Source organism: Etheostoma cragini, chromosome 8 (assembly GCF_013103735.1).
Source record: "Etheostoma cragini isolate CJK2018 chromosome 8, CSU_Ecrag_1.0, whole genome shotgun sequence".
NCBI lineage: Eukaryota > Metazoa > Chordata > Actinopteri > Perciformes > Percidae > Etheostoma > Etheostoma cragini.
Window position 1 is genome coordinate 8,193,387 of NC_048414.1, and position 18,622 is coordinate 8,212,008.

An 18,622-nucleotide genomic window follows, 5' to 3' on the forward strand; every position below is an offset into this window, starting at 1 on the left:
AGGCAGTTCTGAAGGCAAAAGGGGGTCCAACCCGTTACTAGCATGGGGTACCTAATAAAGTGGCCGGTGAGTGTATAGCTTAATTAGTAAAATCACATGGATGTCTGTAACTGTACCACATGTTTAATTTATTTGTGCATGACTGTCCCTGAATGTGTGACTCAGTAGTGACAGGATTTACCAGTCAGTGTGCTGATTGTAAAGCAAGGCTAGTGCTGTTAATTCTGCTCTGTGTTAAATTACATATCGACCCTCAGCCAGCCAGCACATGGACACATAACTGTGTTTATCAATCTACAATTTGACTTTGTTTTTGCCTGAGGGCCCTGTGCTCATTTACACACAAAACAATTTATGGTAATAGTCTGACAGAGAGAGAAAAACGAGAGAGAGGGAGAAAAATGTGGTTGTGAATTATAAAAGAATGTCTTTTTGTGCATGTTGTAATGTGGTCCTTGTATTACTTTTTAGCCTACGTTTTCATACCCCCTTGCTGCTTATAGTTTAGCTATTGCTTTGCCAACAGGCTCTATGTTGAACACCTTTTATTATACACATTAACTTCCAACTCACTTGCAGTTCAATGCACGTTTGGCTGTATTTGTGTCTCTTTTCTTTTTTCAGTCTCTCCCTAAAGAAACTAAAAAGTAAATTAGTATGCATAATCACATGCCCTCATAATTTGTTTTAATGTTACTTACTAGACTTATACATTGCTAAGAGCTAAAGCAATGTACTAGTTAGCAATTAAGTTAGCAATGTGTCATGCATAATGGAAATTAAGAGCTTATTTCTGCAGAGCTGATGTTGTGTATGTTCTGCTCTCTTCTTTTTCACAGTGCTGTACAACAGCTGGTTAACAACTTGTGTGTCTGTGTGCTTGGGGTGAAATCTGCAGATTGGTATTACATACTGTGAATACATTGTTTTCACTTATGGCTCAGGAATCCATAAGATAGGAATCTAATCTTTGAGTAGAATCACAGTTGCAGCCATTCAAATGTCCTTCCACCACTGGCTTTATAAATTTACAAAGTGATTCACCATTATTAAGGACGCATTGTAAACAAATTGTTGCACCAGCTTCATGTATCTTTAAAGTCATTTAAGAGTCTGAACAATAAAAGCTTGAAATTTTGTGGTCGGGGGTTCATTTTCAGCAGGAGCTTAGTTTTCCTAGGTATTTAAAATGTATTTGCTCAAATTATTCTGTATATTTGCACATAATTCTTCACGCCTAGTGATAATATTCTTTTGGCTTGAATCATGATGAGTGTAATGGGTTTTTTTAACAAAGGATTGTTTAATGTTCCTTTTTTTTAATCTAAGACTAAAACTCTCACTAAATCAACGCTTGTGCCGCCCGGATGGGTCCTCCAGTTCAAAAAATAAGAGTTCAGTTACAGCATGCAGTGATATCACAATTATTTGATTTTATGTCGAGTTCAAATTCAACTTTTTAAGTTTAGTTAACTTTGTTGCTCTCTAAATAATTGTGTTGTAGTTCACTTCAGTGTAGTTCAGTTATTTAATTCAGTTTGGAAATTTCTTCAAGTGTAAACATTTTATAATAAGTTTGGCTCAACATGACAACAGTCTTAAGGTGTACATGTCTACATGAGTGCATATGTGTGTAAGACAGCGAAAGGGCACTCACTTTAACAGTACCATGGGTAGGTAAAAGGGATTTATGTAAAAATAAATAATTAACTAATTTCTTCACTCCAATTTTAGCTCTGCAAACGTATAGCGATTACATCCTGCCCAACTCTGCTGTTAAAAACAGAAAAGTGTCAATGTTTGAATAAAAAAGGCTTTCAGCACTCACACTTGCAGATGTGGGATCAAAGGTTGCTTGTGATGCTGTTTCTAGCAATAACTGTTGCAATGCACAGCCCATTTATAACTGAACGTAGTACCACATGATATTTGGCTTTTATAAACCAAATGATCCAAATGTTATAAAGTTTTTTTTTCTAAAATATTTACGTTACATATGGTAAAATCAAATATGATGACATTTAAAAGTCCTAGCCTAACACATGTATTACTCTGTTGTCATTCAGGATAGCTGTGCACGAGTTATCCTGTTTCGGGGGGCCAATAAAGAGATAAAGAACTACAACAGCCAGACCGCCTTTCAGGTATGTGTGGTATCCAGGAACCACTGCATGTTACTATGTGCATTATCATACCTTACATCTTTGACATCTGCAGAGTTGAATGGATTGAACAACTTGTCTCTGCCCTTTACAATACACAGCCTAATACTAATAAAGATGTTGATTGCTATTAAAAACATAAGCAACTTAACAGCCCCCAGCCCTGCTGGCTTACCATCTTGGTATATGTATGAATAACACCTTTCCTGGCTGAATTGATGTTTTAGCTGTTTCACACATTACCCAGAACATTGCCACACATACAGATTTTACACATCTGCCACAACAAAGGACTAAATATGTACATGTACACATATTAGAAGAGGTGAGGTTTTTTCATAGAATTAAATCTTTCTGTTTCACACCTTTGTAATCTTGTGTTTTCCCCCTTCCCTGTATCCCTGTCTTTTCTCCTCCAGGTGGCTATTATAGCAGGAAATTTTGATCTGGCTGAAATCATAAAGGTCCACAAAGCATCAGATGTTGGTAAGTTGACAGCAGTGGTAGTATATCACCAGGCTACCTCTGTGTTGGATAGGTTTAAACATGAATGCGTTGTAGGGAGACATCAGACTAAAGAATGAGTGAGCACAGTGACGATGCTCAAGAAAAGTGATTACAGGTTATATACAGAAATGTGGGGAAACAAAGGGAAGGAAATAGAAGTATAATGGATGTGGAGAAGGTTTCAGGGGTTTATTGGATCCCTGCTGAGTTGAGCAGTTTCTCTTTGGCATCTACATACAGGAAAACTCTGCCATCTAGTGTTGACAGGATGTAATATCCCAATTTCCAGATTGTAAAATGTGTTAACCCCATATTTTATCCTTTTTAACAATAAACAATTTAAAAAAGGAAATCACATGTAATGTTTGGAATAATTGTGCATTTTTTAAATATCATTTTGCCACTTCACTATTACACTATAAATAGACTGTACCCAGGCAATGTGCTGGTAATGTATGTGTGAACTGAAACACACATTGTTAATGATGTTTGCAAGTTTAAGTTTTTCATGAAGAGAATGTTTAATTCACAGCAAGATCCTAAACAGTGCTTCTTATTCTGTATTTGGTTCTTCGTTTTTCAGTGATCAAATATAATAATAATTTTTTTATACTGTATGAAGATAATTGATAAGATTCATTAGATTCACAGGCACTAATGAATTTACTACAGGTTTTGCTGTAGTACCGTCAGTACTTGATCCATTGCATTACTTCATCCTTGCGTAAAAGTTTGCGGATAGTTTATAGCTGTGGAAATATGTTGCAAATTTAAATGTATTATCAGCCTACTGTCAGATTAGTGCAACCTTGTAACAGGCTTTGAACTTATTTAAGTGACCATGAGACGTGTGGAGCGTTCTGTTCATTGTGTTTGCTACAGTAGCTTGATATGAAATAGTGACTCTAGTCTTAAGATGCTCTAGGACAAATGTGTCTCTCTCTCCTCTCAGTGCCTTTCAGGGAGACCCCCTCCTACACCAACCGTCGACGTGCGACACCTGGCCCCCTGCCCTCGCCACGTTCTTTGCTCCGCTCTGCTAGTGACAACAACCTGAACGGGGACCATGATCACATCCACGGCCAGGCCCCCAGAGAAATTCGTGGCCGTCAAGGCCACTCCCCTGTCCCCTCACTGCGCAGTCTGCCAGCTTTTGGGCAGCAGCACAGTAGTCTTGGAGAGGTAAGATGGAGCTTTGAGGCTGTCAAGTTGTAATTCAGTTGTGTCAGTGTGTGTGCACATATAGCATGAAATGCACAGTAAACAAAACAAGTAAAGGAAAAATGTAGAAAAACAAAATGACACACAGTCTCATTTTTTGAGACTCTGTTTTTGGTCCATTTGTTACACAAAAATGATTGCAGTGTTTGGAACGTGCAAATAATACTTATTCTGTTCTGTGTCAGAGCCGTCACGGAGAGATCCCTGACAGCAGTCTCCAGAGTACAGGCAGCTCCAGATCCTCCCATTCCCGCTCGCCTTCACTACATCACATGCATGAAGAAGACAAGCCGGTTCCCCGAAGGTCCCACAGCCATGGTTACCCTCATGGGTACGGCCATCGTGGAAGACTAAGGTCTGTAAGATTTTGTTTGTTTATTTGGTATTTACTCATTGTTTACTTGATTAGTCAACTAAACAAGTTTTTAGAAAGCTTTGTAAACAAGCAGATCTCTTTCTTCCTGTTTCCAATTTTGTATTCACACTCACCAGTCTCAGTAGCTATTCATTTTTAGTAGATAATCTGTGATTAGCCTTTTGATTAAGCACCTACTTTGATATTTATACCAAATTTCAAAAAGCAAAAAAGACTCATGTGATGTGTCTGAGACACTAGTTAGTCACCACGCAGCATTCTGTATCTTACTCCATCTGCTACCGTCTGCTACTGCTGATACTGTAAACATGACATGACATCAATCAGTGCAAAATCTTGTTTTATTATTCACACATCAATCCCAGGCACATAGTCGCCAAGTCGTTTTCCTGTCAAAACTGTACTTGCAACCTACCCAGAAAAGTAATCTGTAAAAAGCATAAACAGGAAAATGAATATTAAAATGATGTATAGATGTATAGTGACTGATTGAAACACTGATAAGTATGAGGTCTGTAACTTATATTTGCATTTGGTGTAGCTGCTGTGTGGGCCGTGCTCCTGTCAGGGTATGAGGGCAATGGTCAGCGGCATGGTGTGTGTCTGGCAACAGCCCTGTAGACTTAAACTAGACTTAAATACAGCATTCTTCCTGCTGGGAGAACTGAGGCAAATTATATACCTCAAATCTTTGTGTCTGTTTGTCTCTGTGTTTGTATGTGTGTGCACGTGTGCATCCACACGGGTGCTTGTACAGTATAGAGATAGACGGATGGAAAGCGGCTTACAATAATCACCATGGGGACCAATTGAAGGCTGCCAAGCTGTGAATGTGTTTGTATGTCAGTTTGTGTAAGAGAGAGATTAAGAGACAGAGGATACATTCTGAAATTAGAGCTGTGAGTAATTTCATTGGACGGGCCACTCAGTTCAAAACAGCTAGTCACCCGATTGATAAATAAATCCATGGATGTAGTTGTGCTGCTGGGGTGCTGGAACAAATCTCTTCCCTTGTATACTGAAACATTAGACAAGCTGCGCAGTAAACTAGGACTCTGATCACATCTTGGGGCGATAGATTTAAGTGGTAGACTGACACTTGGTTTGTAAAGCTTTTTATTATGATCATATGTCAGAGCAAGATCACCTACGCACAGCACATACCTAATGTGATTCCTGGATGCCACACACAGTGTGTGTGTGTGCGTGTTTGCGTGTGTGTGTGTTTGGGTGTGAAACAGTCTGATGTCTGACAGGGGAATTGCATTACAGACCCAGCTCCAGCCGTGCTCCCCTCTGCCTCTACTACTTTCCTGTCACTTTACTCCATCCATCAAAGACACTCTCTCTCTCTCTCTCTCTCTCTCTCTCTCTCTCTCTTTCTCTCTCTCTCACACTCTTTCATTTTGTTATTCACACACACTCACACATGCACACATTGAGTGCCATTAATCTACTGTATGGTTTGCAGCGATAGAGCAGTCAACATCCTTTATTAAATAATGTAACGTGCACACATCACGCCGTAGAGAAACTAAAGTTCTGAAGAAATAAATCGTATAGGCATCGTTTTCACAATCCTAAACCGAATTATATTAAGTTTATTAATACATTCACACTGGAGTGTTTAACCACCCTCTATCTCTTTCTGTCAAATGTGCCCATTTATGGTAGCAAACTAAGAGCATCTTCTTCTGCTTTACCTGGGATTAAATTAGCATTAATGTTCACAGAAAAGAGATACATATTTGGCTCTATCATTGTGGTCTTTCTGTACAAAGTAACAGGTTACATCTTAATAGCCAGAGTGTGGAAAAAGGAAAAGGATGGACGTGAAAAAGAAAACGGAGCATAGCAGCTTTATGTCCGCCATGTCCTGGCCTAAATGGCCTCCTGTACACAGGGAGTTGAGACCTTGTTTGTCAGTGTGTTTTACTCTTACATCAAGTATTAAAGTGAGGGGAATGTATAAAAAGGCCAAACCGAGCAGCTGGTCTCCATGGCCAGAACCTGCACCCAAGCGAGACTGATGCCGTCCTTGAACATTTTCCCTCTAATATTTTTCCCTCCCCCTCTCTTTCTCTCTCTGACCTTCTGTCCATGCCCATGGTAACTCTAGAGGCATTATGGGTACCAGGGGAGTGTGAAATTAGCTTGGCCGGTCAACAGCCCACCCAATGGCAGACTCCAACAAGATCATGTGGAACTCACCATCACATCCGCATGTGTGCAGTGCTGCCAGGGTTCATTAGCTTGGCCAGGCATCAGCTGAAAGTTAAGATGGAGACAGTAGAGAAGATGTAGTTAGGTCAGAGTGGCTCATTATGAATAGATCACAAAGGAAAACAAACAAAGATCACCAAGATTAAAGAAGTGGGGTTATAGCAATCTCTCCGGCTGATTCAGTTGACAAAATGATAAGACAAGAAACCGGATTTGGCAGAATTATATTTAGACAAAAGTAAGTGGTCAAATGGAAACTTACCACAATGTGCTTCCAATACAAATAGATAATTATTCATGAAGGGGACACTGTCTTGACATTATTAATGTACAAAAGTTGGTAGAAAAATCTGAAGCTGCCAGATAGACAAATATTATGTTACTGAGCAGAGTATACCAACTATAATCATTTCTATTTCCAGTGTCTCGTTTCAGTTTTCCTACAACAATAAGCATGGGTGAACACATAGTTCACATTTCAACCAACTTCCTTTGCAGTTGTAAAAGTGGAATGAGTAGTTTTGCTGGTATTTTATTTGGTACAGTAAAATCAAATATTACACACCATCTGACTGGTTCAGGTAAGAAATGGATGTGTAAGGGCTATCTAAGACTCAAGATTATTAAAACACCACCAGCACAGCCCACATATACAAAATGTTTGAATGTCAGTAAAAGCTCAAACTGCCCTTTATCTGAATAGTGTGAGAGGAGATTTGGACATAGGGCCAAATCCTTATTCAAATGAATATTCAATCACACAACGTTATCTGAAACATGTTGTCATAAAAGGTTGTTGGGGTAGCTGGTTCTGTCAATGTGCAAGAACTTGTGTCCTTACCTGCTTATGTACTGTAATGTTACAACTCATGTGATGTAAAATGCCAACAAACCCCAACATGGGGGTGTCCCATTTTCACTTTTTAATGCTTTGCTTGTTGCTGTCCACCTCCCCTGGTTTTGACCCCATATTCCTCCCTCTTTCTTTGCAACATTCACACTTCTGGCTGTTGGTGCGTAGATTATCCATGGCTTGTTAACACAGCCAAAGGGCTGAGCTACAAAGAAAGGAAAGGAGGACAGGAATAGGGAGGAAGAGGGGGAGGTTATGAGGAGTTGAGCTTCAACTGCTTCACCTGTGAAGACCCGACATCAAAGGCGGACACAGTATGACTGGTCTGTGCATATAATTCACGTCAGAGAGTGATGCTGATAGTCTTTGTTTAAAACACTGATGCTGTCTTCACTGGCCGGGTCACACACAATAAGTAAACAAAATGGTTGTGTCATGCAGTGTAGAGCTCTTCTTAAGCGATTCAGCAATTTACAATATGTGCAACGCACGTATTCAATTAATTAATTAATCCATTAGAATTAATCCATCAATACAAATAGAGACTCCTCCAATTGTTGTGACTGTCTGTGACTGCAGGCACAGAACCATAACATTCAAATAGCTTCAGTCCTACTAACCACTCTTTAGCATCTTCTGCCACTCATTCCGGTCCTGGTCATGGTAGCTGTAGGGTAACATGGTAGCCTTGATGTCCCTCTTTTCAGCCACATCCTTGAGCTCATCCTGAAGGATTGGATATGTAATCCATCCACCGTGTTATGTGTCTGCACTGGGGTCTCATCCAGTTTGATGTGCCCCTGAGGTTTTTACTTTGAGCTCCTTCTGCATATCTAAGTCCTCTACCTTGTCCCCCAGGAGGAGCCCAGAGACCCTGGTGAAGGAAACTCATTTTGCCTTCTTGTATCCATGATCTCCTTCTTTCTGTTAGTTCCCAGAGCTCAGAGTTGGAACGTAGATCAACTGAGAGCCTCGATTTTAAGCTTAGCTTTCTCTTCACCATGACAATCCAGTACAACAGCTACATCCCTTCAGTCACCACATTGATACACCCGTGAATCTCAGATTCTCGCAAACCCTCGCTCATGAACCATCACACAAACTACTTAAATTCCACAAGATGCGAAACGGCGGCAGAGTTATCAGGTTTCTATTCAAGTAAATATGTGTACTTCCACTGACTACAGAACAGTTGCGACTCCATCGCAGCTCCGGCAATAAGCAGCTCTCCGGAGCAGATACGCATTTTTGCCGGACGCCGGAGAGCAATTCAGCGCTCGGCAGACAGTGTGGGAAAGGAATTTGAGCACAGAAAATGCACAAAATACACACAACGTTCAACAACGTGAACATACAAATACGCACAAAATAAAACATTCGCTTAATTTTCTAAATAAAATAGGCCATGCTCACGGAGGATCCTATTCCCCTGCACTACAACTTGAAAACACAGCACAGAGTTGTTTCCCCTCTACTCCTCTGGATGGAAACAAACTGTTGTTCAAACTGTTGTTGGTTTTGTGATTCTATTCTACATAAATTCGCGAGATATTGTGGGTCCTCATGACTTCAGCTGTCAGTCATGGACACAGCCGTTTGGCAACAAATCCGGACCTGGTGGGTGTTGATGGAAGGCAGAGCACGGAGCCGACACGCAGCGGAGACGATCCGCAACCTTTATGCATCCGGTGGAATTTGGGTGTTATAGCTGTATTCAAGCACTGGATGGCTCAGAGCATGCAGGGCCATGCCCTGAGCCATCCAGTGTTCCCCATATTCCCTCCACACACCCACAACACACCATGAAGGACTTTGTCAGAAGCCTTTATCAAGTCCCTAAAGCACTTAAAGCCTTTTGGAGCTAGAACACCTTTTCATCAGTCTATAGACATTGGCCCTGTTGCTGAACATAAAGATAGGCAGTGTACATGCTATCCAAGCCATAAGACTATAGTTAAAATGCTTTGTGGGAAGCACTTCCTTTACAGCATACATTTAGATACGTTTCCTAATTCACTACATCAGGACAAATGTACACACAGAGAAGCGTAGAGTAAATATTTTTTGTGTAGGTAAATATTGTAGTGAAAAACATGACAAAGTAGGCAAATGTTGTCAGTATGGGCTAAGTATTTTGTTTGTCCTCTCGTTTCTCAAATTGAGGCGGAGTTTAGCGTTATGTGTTGATCGCACCCTTTGACCCTTTCTTCTAATTTCAATTAATGAAGTATGCTTCATTAATTGAATGAATGAATTGCTGTCCATATACAAACAGGTTTGCTGTTCAGAACCTTAACATGTTCTGCCCAGTGAGTCCACATTCTACTTACACCTTGATAGCCATGAACACTCCCACATTGTGCAAGAAGGAATGAGAGAGCATAAATTCATTAAAATGCAGTAAAGCAAGGACATACTGATGACCATTAGGATGCGAAATGTGATGCAGATTATGAGTTTGTTTAAAATGTGCTTATCTCCTCTTAGATAAATGCTAGTTGACTAAAAAACAATTTACTTGAGAAGGCAAAGCAGTCATGTGAGAAAATGCTACACTTAAGCTACTTATTTTGATAGCATCTGTGTAAATGGCATTTTGTGACATTTGCAGTTGCATCTTCAGAGTTATGTAGGCAGTTAATAGATTTGAACTTCCAATCTGAGGCAGCTAGACTCATTATTGAGCTGTTCAAACGTTAACCTATCTTTAGGGGTCTCATTGATCCTAATCAAGCATCAGATAGCAGGCATATCCAAGTTACTGTCTTTAGACTTTACTGATGAGGGCCACTTATCTGGATTAATGTCAAATTTGGTCCAGTCTTGAAAACACAGATGATGGTGAAAGGCACGGCACAAATGAGTTTGTTCTAAATTTTGCAACTTTTTTTAAACCACATTACACATTATTTGTTTGTGTTTTGTGCAGCTCACAACTTAAAGTAAAGATATACCGTAGGTGTACAAAAACTGAACTTTGTTTGAATTTTAGTTATTTCTTTTCTGATTCCTGCTATGAAAACCAAATGATGTTTGGTGAAACCAAACAACAAATGCCTATGATTCACAACTACCTCAATTCACTTCAATGTGTGAGATGAGAATATATATATATAATGTATCTCAAGGCAAATGATTTTTGACAAATTGACTGGTATAGAGATCCAAGTGCCTATTATTGACTTATCAGTGCATTTGCTGGCTATTCTTTTTTCCTTTTATTGACAGTTGCCATCGTTACAGAGGCCGGACCTGTGTCCTAGGAAACGATGGAGCTTTTGTAATAGACTGCATTAGAACTTTGTGTGTGTGTGTGTGTGTGTGTGTGCGTGTGTGTGTGTGTGTGTGTGTGTGTGTACTTATTTGTGTGCATGTAATGGATCCTACATCTGAATCTTGTAAAAGCTACTTATAATGAGACACAGTGAAAGAGATGAAATGAGAAAAATACATTCAACATTGGAAGCAAGAAAAAATGCTGTTGCAAATATAGCACAAGTTTGCAAAGGAAAACGGTGAATCATGTCATCTTGCAAAATTCGTTGAGCGGGTGGCATGTATAAATCATAAAAGTGATGCCTAACCCATTGGTTGCTTATTAAACAAATAAATAGACATGTCGAAATACAATTTATATATATATCCAGGTTGAATACTATTTGATTATACAGTATAGGCCAAAAGTTTGAACGCCCCTTCTCATTAAATGCGTTTCCTTTATTTTCATGACTTTTTACATTGTAGATTATTACTTAAGTCATCAAAACTATGAATGAACACATATGGAATTGTGCACTTAACAAAAAAGTGTAAAATAATTTAAAACATGTCTTATATTCTAGTTTCTCCAAAGTAGCCACCCTTTGCTCTGATTACTGCTTTGCACACTCTTGGCATTCTCTTAATGAGCTTCAAGAGGTAGTCACCTGAAATGGTTTCACAACAGTGTTGAAGGAGTTCCCAGAGATGCTCAGCACTTGTTGGCCCTTTTGACTTCACTCTGTGGTCCAGCTCTCCCAAAACCATCTCGACTGGGTTCAGGTTCGGTGACTGTGGAGGCGCAGCACTCCATCACTCGCCTTCTTGGTCAGATAGCCCTTACACAGCCTGGAGGTGTGTTTGGGGTCATTGTCCTGTTGAAAATTAAATGATGGTCCAACTAAATACAAACCTAATGGGATGGGGTCACTGCAGGATGCTGTGGTAGCCATGCCGGTTCAGTATGCCTTCAATTTGAAATAAATCCCCAACATTGTCACCAGCAAAGCACCCCCACACCATCACACCTCCTCTTCCATGTTTCACGGTGGGAACCAGGCATGTAGAATCCATCCGGTTATCATCCGTCGCACAAAGACACGGCGGTTGGAAACCAAACATCTCAAACTTGGACTCATCAGACCAAAGCCCAGATTTCCACTGGTCTAATGTCCATTCCTTGTGTCTCTTGGCCCAAATAGATCTCTTCTTCTTGTTGCCTCTCCTTAGCAGTGGTTTCCTAGCTGCTATTTGAACATAAAGGCCTGATTTGCACGGTCGCCTCTTAGCAGTTGTTCTAGAGATGTGTCTGCTGCTACACCTCTGTGTGGTATTCATCTGGTCTCTAATCTGAGCTGCTGTTAACTTGCGATTTCTGACGCTGGTGACTCAGATGAACTTATCCTCAGCAGCAGAGGTTGCTCTTGGTCTTCCTTTCCTGGGGCGGTCCTCATGTGAGCCAGTTTTGTTGTAGCGCGTGATAGTTTTTTGCGACTGCACTTCACAAATTCAAAGTTTTTGCAATTTTTCAGACCGACTGACCTTCATTTCGTAAAGTAATGATGGCCACTTGTTTCTCTTTACTTAGCTGATTGGTTCTTGCCATAATATGAATTCTAACAGTCCAATAGGACTCTCGGCTGTGTATCAACCTGACTTCTGCCCAACACAACTGATGGTCCCAACTCCATTAATAAGGTAAGAAATTCCACTAATTACCCCTGACAAGGCACACCTGGGAAGTGAACACCATTTCAGGGGACTACCTCATGAAGCTCATTGAGAGAACACCTGCACTATCAAAAAAGCAAAGGGTGGCTACTTTAAAGAAACTAGAATATAAGACATGTTTTCAGTTATTTCATACTTTTTGTAGTACATAATAGTACATAAAAGTAAATAAAGTACATCATTCCTGTGTTCATTTATAGTTTTGATGCCTTCATTGATAATCTACAATGTAAATAGTCATAAAAATAAAGAAAAACGTACTGTATATGAAAATTTGCATGAAACCAAAAATATCAAGACAAACAATTTTGGAGAAAAGCAAGAACAGTATTCCGCATGCCTCTCTTGAGTGTAGATAAGAAATAAATCTGAAATCCTTGAACTTTTTTTTAGAGCTTCCTGGTCGCTATAACAACAAAGAATAGTTGTCTCTTTCCTCTCATTTGGTCTTATTTGAAAGTGACTGTACATATCTTTCTGGTAGACCCCACATTGGGCTGTTAAACTGTATTACAGGCAGAGGATATGTAATAATGTGGAAGTGATATCTACGATATTACCATCTTTTGGGTGGACCATGATACTAATGCTTGCAAAGGGAACTTAAAACTATATAGAGTTACAGAGCATCCTACGGAAATGCTTTCAAATGAGAAATGGTCAAATCGTACATTGCAAATGTGAAGAGAGCAGAAAATAAGTAAATGACAAATGATACATAAAATGTAGTTATATCACATTTTACAGTTATGGATGTGTTTTGAATTTCTGATATCTGATCTATGGTCAATCAAATGTCATTCAGTATTTTTATCTTCTAAAATGGTAAATTGTAGTTTCCAATGGAAGCCTCATCCTGTAAAACATGTCATTTAAGACATAAAGAGTGTAGGATTCATCTCCACCACCTCCCCTCTGTCTGGCACATAGATAGCATGTGTCAGCCCAACCATCATCAGCGTCACTGCAGGGTTAAATGAGGTCAAGCTGTATACATACAGTAACCTCCCACTAGGTGTATGGTGTGGCAGAGGTGTGTAAGTGGAGGAGGCAGATATGATTCATTAAAATAGATATCCTTTGTGGGATCTACTTTTTTGGCCCTCTGTGTCACTTTGACATAGCCACATTTTACTGCTTCTCTAGTCCTCCCTCCCCTGCGCTGTGTGCTGCTGCTTGATGCTGCTTAGACATTAACATTCGGCAGCCATCCCTGCCCCTCAGTCCCTGCGGTAATTGGAAAGCCGTCAGCAAGCCGTTGTTTCGATAGAGAGGGGGACAATGAAAGAGAGGCTGTGTGAGATGGGGAAAGCAAGAAAAGCAATAGAGAGTTGGGGAAAGAATGATACAAACAAGGCTTGAAATGAGGAAAGGGGAGGAAGAAGGGTAAAGGGCACATGAGGTTTGAAACAGGTGAATGAAAGAGTAATGTCTATAAAGTGACCGATACAACTTGCTGGCAGAAGAATGGCAAGAGACTGAAACAGGTTGAGGTGGATAGACAAATACGAAGGATTTAATAGATTTCTAGTCTTTTGAGGAAATGTTGCAGAAAATAGCATCCAAGTCCCCGTTTATAATTGAGTAGTAATATACACAAGCACACTGTCAAGCAGATTCCAGATCAGGTAGAACATCATCTGTGTGTGTGTGTTACATATGTTTTGAATCTATGTTAAAGGCTTGAGAGAAAGCTTTAACAACACGAGCAGCAGAAGGATGCTGAATACAATGAATACAACTTACAAAGTGATGAATGAAGACTAGGCGGAGCTCTGCTGCTGCTGTATTAGAATTCACCATGAGAGAGAGAGAAAGAGAGAAGGAGAGAGAGAGAGAGTGAAGATGCAATGCGAAGAAATGTTAAGAGGGTGAAATGGAAGCAAAAGAGAAAAAAGAACAGGATTCAAGGCAAAGGAAAAGAGGGAGGAGCAACAATTAAACCAATGGGCTGGTGCTTTTTGCCCCCCGCCCCACTGCACATAGGCACACACACACACACACACACACAAACACACACACACACACACACACACACACACACACAGACAGACACAGATACTCTCACAGCTGCCTCAGGGAGTCATGGCGCGTGCATGCTTGCAGACAGACAGGCTGGATGAGATCAATCGTGCTCTGGGTCTAGTGTGTGTATGTGAGTGTCAGCGATGTGTTAGCAACATGCTGGTTGTGGCGTATGCCATGCTAGCGGAGGTGCAATGTTAGCAGAAATGGAGGGGGCTGTCTGTGTATGTGCCTGTGCGCACGGCTAGAATGCACATAGAGGGTTTGTGGTGTGTGAGTGTGAGCGAGCCGTCAAAGGGGAGGGGAGCCACGGAGCGCAGAAGCAGCAGCAGCAGCAGCAGCAGCAGTAGCAGTGGCAGCATTGCCAGAGTGTGTGTGAGTGTGAGTGAGCGGTGTGTGTGTGTAAGGGATGAAGGGGTGAGGAGAGGCAGACGCAGCAGGACTCCCAGGAGAAGGAGTGGGAGTCGGGGAGCAGACCCAGCCTCTCTCCTCCATAGCAGGTGAATCAGGACCCTAAGATTTGGCAGGATCTGTAACCCAGCCTGGAGCAGCTGGAGCTAGGGACACACAGGGATCTCTCTCCCTCTCTGGAGGTGGCTTCTTGTGGAGCCCCAACTCAGGATGTGTTTGACTAAGGGGGTCTTCCAGACGGATCTGATAGACCCACACAGAGAAGGAAACAGTGCAGTCTGCCTTATCGTTAAACATTTCTGCTTCTACCTCGGTTAGGATGCGGGGCAGAGGGGAGAGATAAAAGGAGAGAGTAAAAGGGAGCAAGAAGGATATTGTCTTTGCTATTAAAGAAGGAAGAGAGAGAATAAGAAGAGGAGGAGAGGGAGACAGTGGTTGGGAGGAGTGTATTCTCCTCTCATGACTCTCCCATGGAACACTGACTGTTGACTGTTGATCGGCAGCCACTTGGATTTGTTTATGAATCCCTCCCTGGCCAGCGTTACAACCAGGGGGTGTCACCAGGTTGCTGTCCCGCTGACGAACATGTCGGTGACCACAGGCTTCAGTTACCAGCTCCCTGGAATTACCACAGTAACATATGTGTTTGTTTACAGCCCTGGCTCAGTGCAGCGAGACCCAAGCCCCCCCCATCACACGCCTCCAGCGCTGACGGGCCCCCGCGGGCCCAAACGGAAACTCTATAGTGCTGTCCCAGGACGTACCTTCATTGTGGTCAAGCCCTACACGCCACAGGGGGAGGGAGAGATCCAACTTAATCGCGGAGAGAGAGTCAAAGGTAGGTTGTCTGCTATTATTTTTCTACATCTTTTATTCCTTCACTTAATGTAATCCTGCAACTACTACTGCTGTTAATATTCTGTATTTCATCATCAGTAGTTATGTTAAGGATCTCCTTTAATGTGTGACTCTCATGACTGTCAGAGCTGGGTTTGTTGCAGAATAAAACAGCAGACATTCCTATGCCCTCATACTTCAAATTACTTCATTATGTTTTTGACTGCAAAGCATTTATGTAATCGTTCAACCTGGAAGTCATTTCAGTGTCGTCTGAGCTTGACATTGTGAATTATCATTTCATTCACTTTGTAAATGTGTTTTTTTTCTACTTTACACAAAGGTGCTGTGGCTTCGCTTTCATGTGTTTGTGTGTGTGCTTTTGTCTCCATCCATGCTTCACTCAAGACTATGACTGTAATGACATGGAAGGTAATAATATTCTTCTCCCCCTGTGTCCCTCCCCAACACTTCAGTGTGTCAACCCTACCCATACAGAGTGGCAATTAGTTCATGGCCCTGTTTGAATCCACTTGAGATATGTGTACAATCTCTATATGAATCTGGGATTACTTCAAGGAGAGGGCATGCAAATTCAAACAGGTCCCGTGTGTTGTTAGTTGTTGGTATGCATACACACAGACTGTGTCCTTCTTCGTCTCTGAGCGTGCATTCCCCTGAACGTATACTATAACTGCTTTTCTCCCTCATCTTATTACCTGTCCACTGATCCCCAGCTCCACATTGACCCCAAACCTTACATGCTGCCACTTCACATACATCACCATGGATCAAACCCACATTAGCCTAATGAAAACAGTTCCCTCATGTCCTCAGAAAGGCCGGAGAGAATGAGTAGCTGCACTCGCTGAGACCTCTCATGTTTCTTTCAGATCTACAGAGGCACAGGAAGTACAGATTAAGGGTCAATTTGCAATTTCAATTTGGATTTTGTGCAAACATCCAAATACACGCACACACACACACACACACACACATCCAAAATGCACGCACACATACACACACACACACACACATGTACACGCACACACAACCACTCTTATCTCTTTCTCCCTCTTTCTCAGAAACATTCAGCAGCAAACAACACACAAACAGTTGTCTAACCCTCTTCTAAGACCCCTTCTCTCTGCCTGGATATGTACAGAAGTATCCTTACCCCATCCTAGATGTTTCTGTGTTCCAGCTTCTCTGACCTTAAAAACATTTACCAGTGGACCTCCTCAAATATGCTTTGATGCCGCATCTTAAATAATTGTGTCTTTTTCATGGAAACTCAAGTCATCTCTGTCAATATTACACATTAACACTAAATCTAGCTGCTATCTTGTCTTTTCTGTCCTGCCTGTTTGTCACACTTGTTCTATGTCTATGAAGTTGTCTGGCACATTTTTGTTTAGAAAAGTTTAACCTGTTGTTTGTTATTTTCCTAGCTATGTTTTTTTTGTGAATGTCCTAAAATGTGTGCCGTTGCCACAAATATTTGTTACATGCACTGACAGTTTGGCTTGTGTGTGTGTGTATGTGTGTGTGTTGATTTTGATGTTGATATCAATACATTTATAGCCAATTTTACTTGTACTGGGCTAAACTTGTATGTAATATTATAATTCTTTTATCCTTTTAGGTTAGACATTTTACAATCTGTCCCGGGAAAGCAGATGTAAAATAGCCTTTTGGCTAATACTGGCACATTTCACATTTTATATGTATCATTAGTGTGCATCGTCCCTTTTAAATAAACCTGAAAATAAAATTAAATAAATCTACGCAGGAATTACTAATACAGATGATAAACAATTAAGATTCAACAAATCAGACTCATGTTTTTGCTGAACAAAACCAAATGATAAAGCATCGTCTGAAACAGTAGTGCATACAGATTTTGACTCAAATGTTATTGGAAATTTGCTAACTCAACAGAAGCCAGTGTGACTCCATCTACTGAATGGATCTGCCGTCACTGGCTTTTTTGTTGGTGCAGCTGAATCTATAACCCTGCCACTAATGTGAACACATAGTGTTTTGCCATTCTTTCATGTTGGCCATGCAGGAAACAAGCTTACAATTGCATGGCTGCCAGCATCATGGCCCAGCCAAGGAAACCATCTGGCTCTGTTATGCAACACTGACCATCATAACCATTACTGTGTTGCATTCACTATGCTTCTGTTGTCCTGGGATATAAACTGAGAAATGTGTCATTAATGTCAACTGGTTGTTGAACAGTGCAATAGTCCTAGCAGGTAGAACTGCAACAATTAGTTGACTAATCGTATAATCGTTCGACAGAAAAGTAATTGCCAACTATTTTTATAATTGTAGTTTGGTTATATAATCGTTAAAGTAATTTTTCATGCAGAAAATGGCTTCCTAAATATGGAGATGTCCTGCTTTTCTCTGTTTGTCTCATATTGAACTTCTTTGGGGTTTAGACTAACAGAACAAGACATATAAAGAAATCATCTTGGATTTTGTGAAACTGGGATGGACATTTCTTTTTAGAACAAATGATTTATCGAGAAAATAATTGGGAGACTATTTGATAACAAAAATAATCATTAGTTACAGCCCTACTAGCAGGGAATGACTAGCCCTCTTGGTGCTCAGAGGCAAGGCCTAAGAAGCCACTTTCTTTAGGGATGGATGACCCTTGATTTTATACATAATGCATTTCATCTAATCTGCATTCATAAATAGATGAGTTGCTAATAGTAATAGGGCTCATTTGCAATGGAGGACAAGAGGAGGTAAGGCAAGTGAAAGAGAGGGGAAACAATACGGAGATTTATTTATTTTTTCCTGTCTAATTCTCTTTATAAAGTGACAAACAAATCAAAAACATCTATACGTTTAGGGATTTCAATTTTACATGTATTTGTTTTTCAGTGTGAATGTATGTGAAGTAAATATCAACAGAATTGGTTGATGATTCAGTATAGTTAGATAATTAGCCTCATTACCCCCCCTAACCCCCAAATACACACACACACACACACA

The 18,622-nt window shown here is 40.7% G+C and overlaps 1 protein-coding gene across 4 annotated transcripts in view; it reads left to right on the forward strand.

The window, feature by feature from the left end:
* shank3a (SH3 and multiple ankyrin repeat domains 3a) overlaps positions 1–18,622 on the forward strand; it is a 167,323-nt gene that overhangs the window by 88,891 nt on the left and 59,810 nt on the right. For 2 of the 4 annotated variants that reach the window (XM_034879870.1, XM_034879874.1), the window contains 6 exons: positions 2,067–2,144; positions 2,582–2,648; positions 3,622–3,851; positions 4,076–4,245; positions 15,424–15,605; positions 16,013–16,036. In XM_034879870.1, coding sequence (XP_034735761.1) covers positions 2,067–2,144; positions 2,582–2,648; positions 3,622–3,851; positions 4,076–4,245; positions 15,424–15,605; positions 16,013–16,036 — 751 coding nt within the window. The remainder of the gene's footprint in view (positions 1–2,066; positions 2,145–2,581; positions 2,649–3,621; positions 3,852–4,075; positions 4,246–15,423; positions 15,606–16,012; positions 16,037–18,622) is intronic. The other 2 variants (XM_034879872.1, XM_034879873.1) reach the window with 1 other exon arrangement.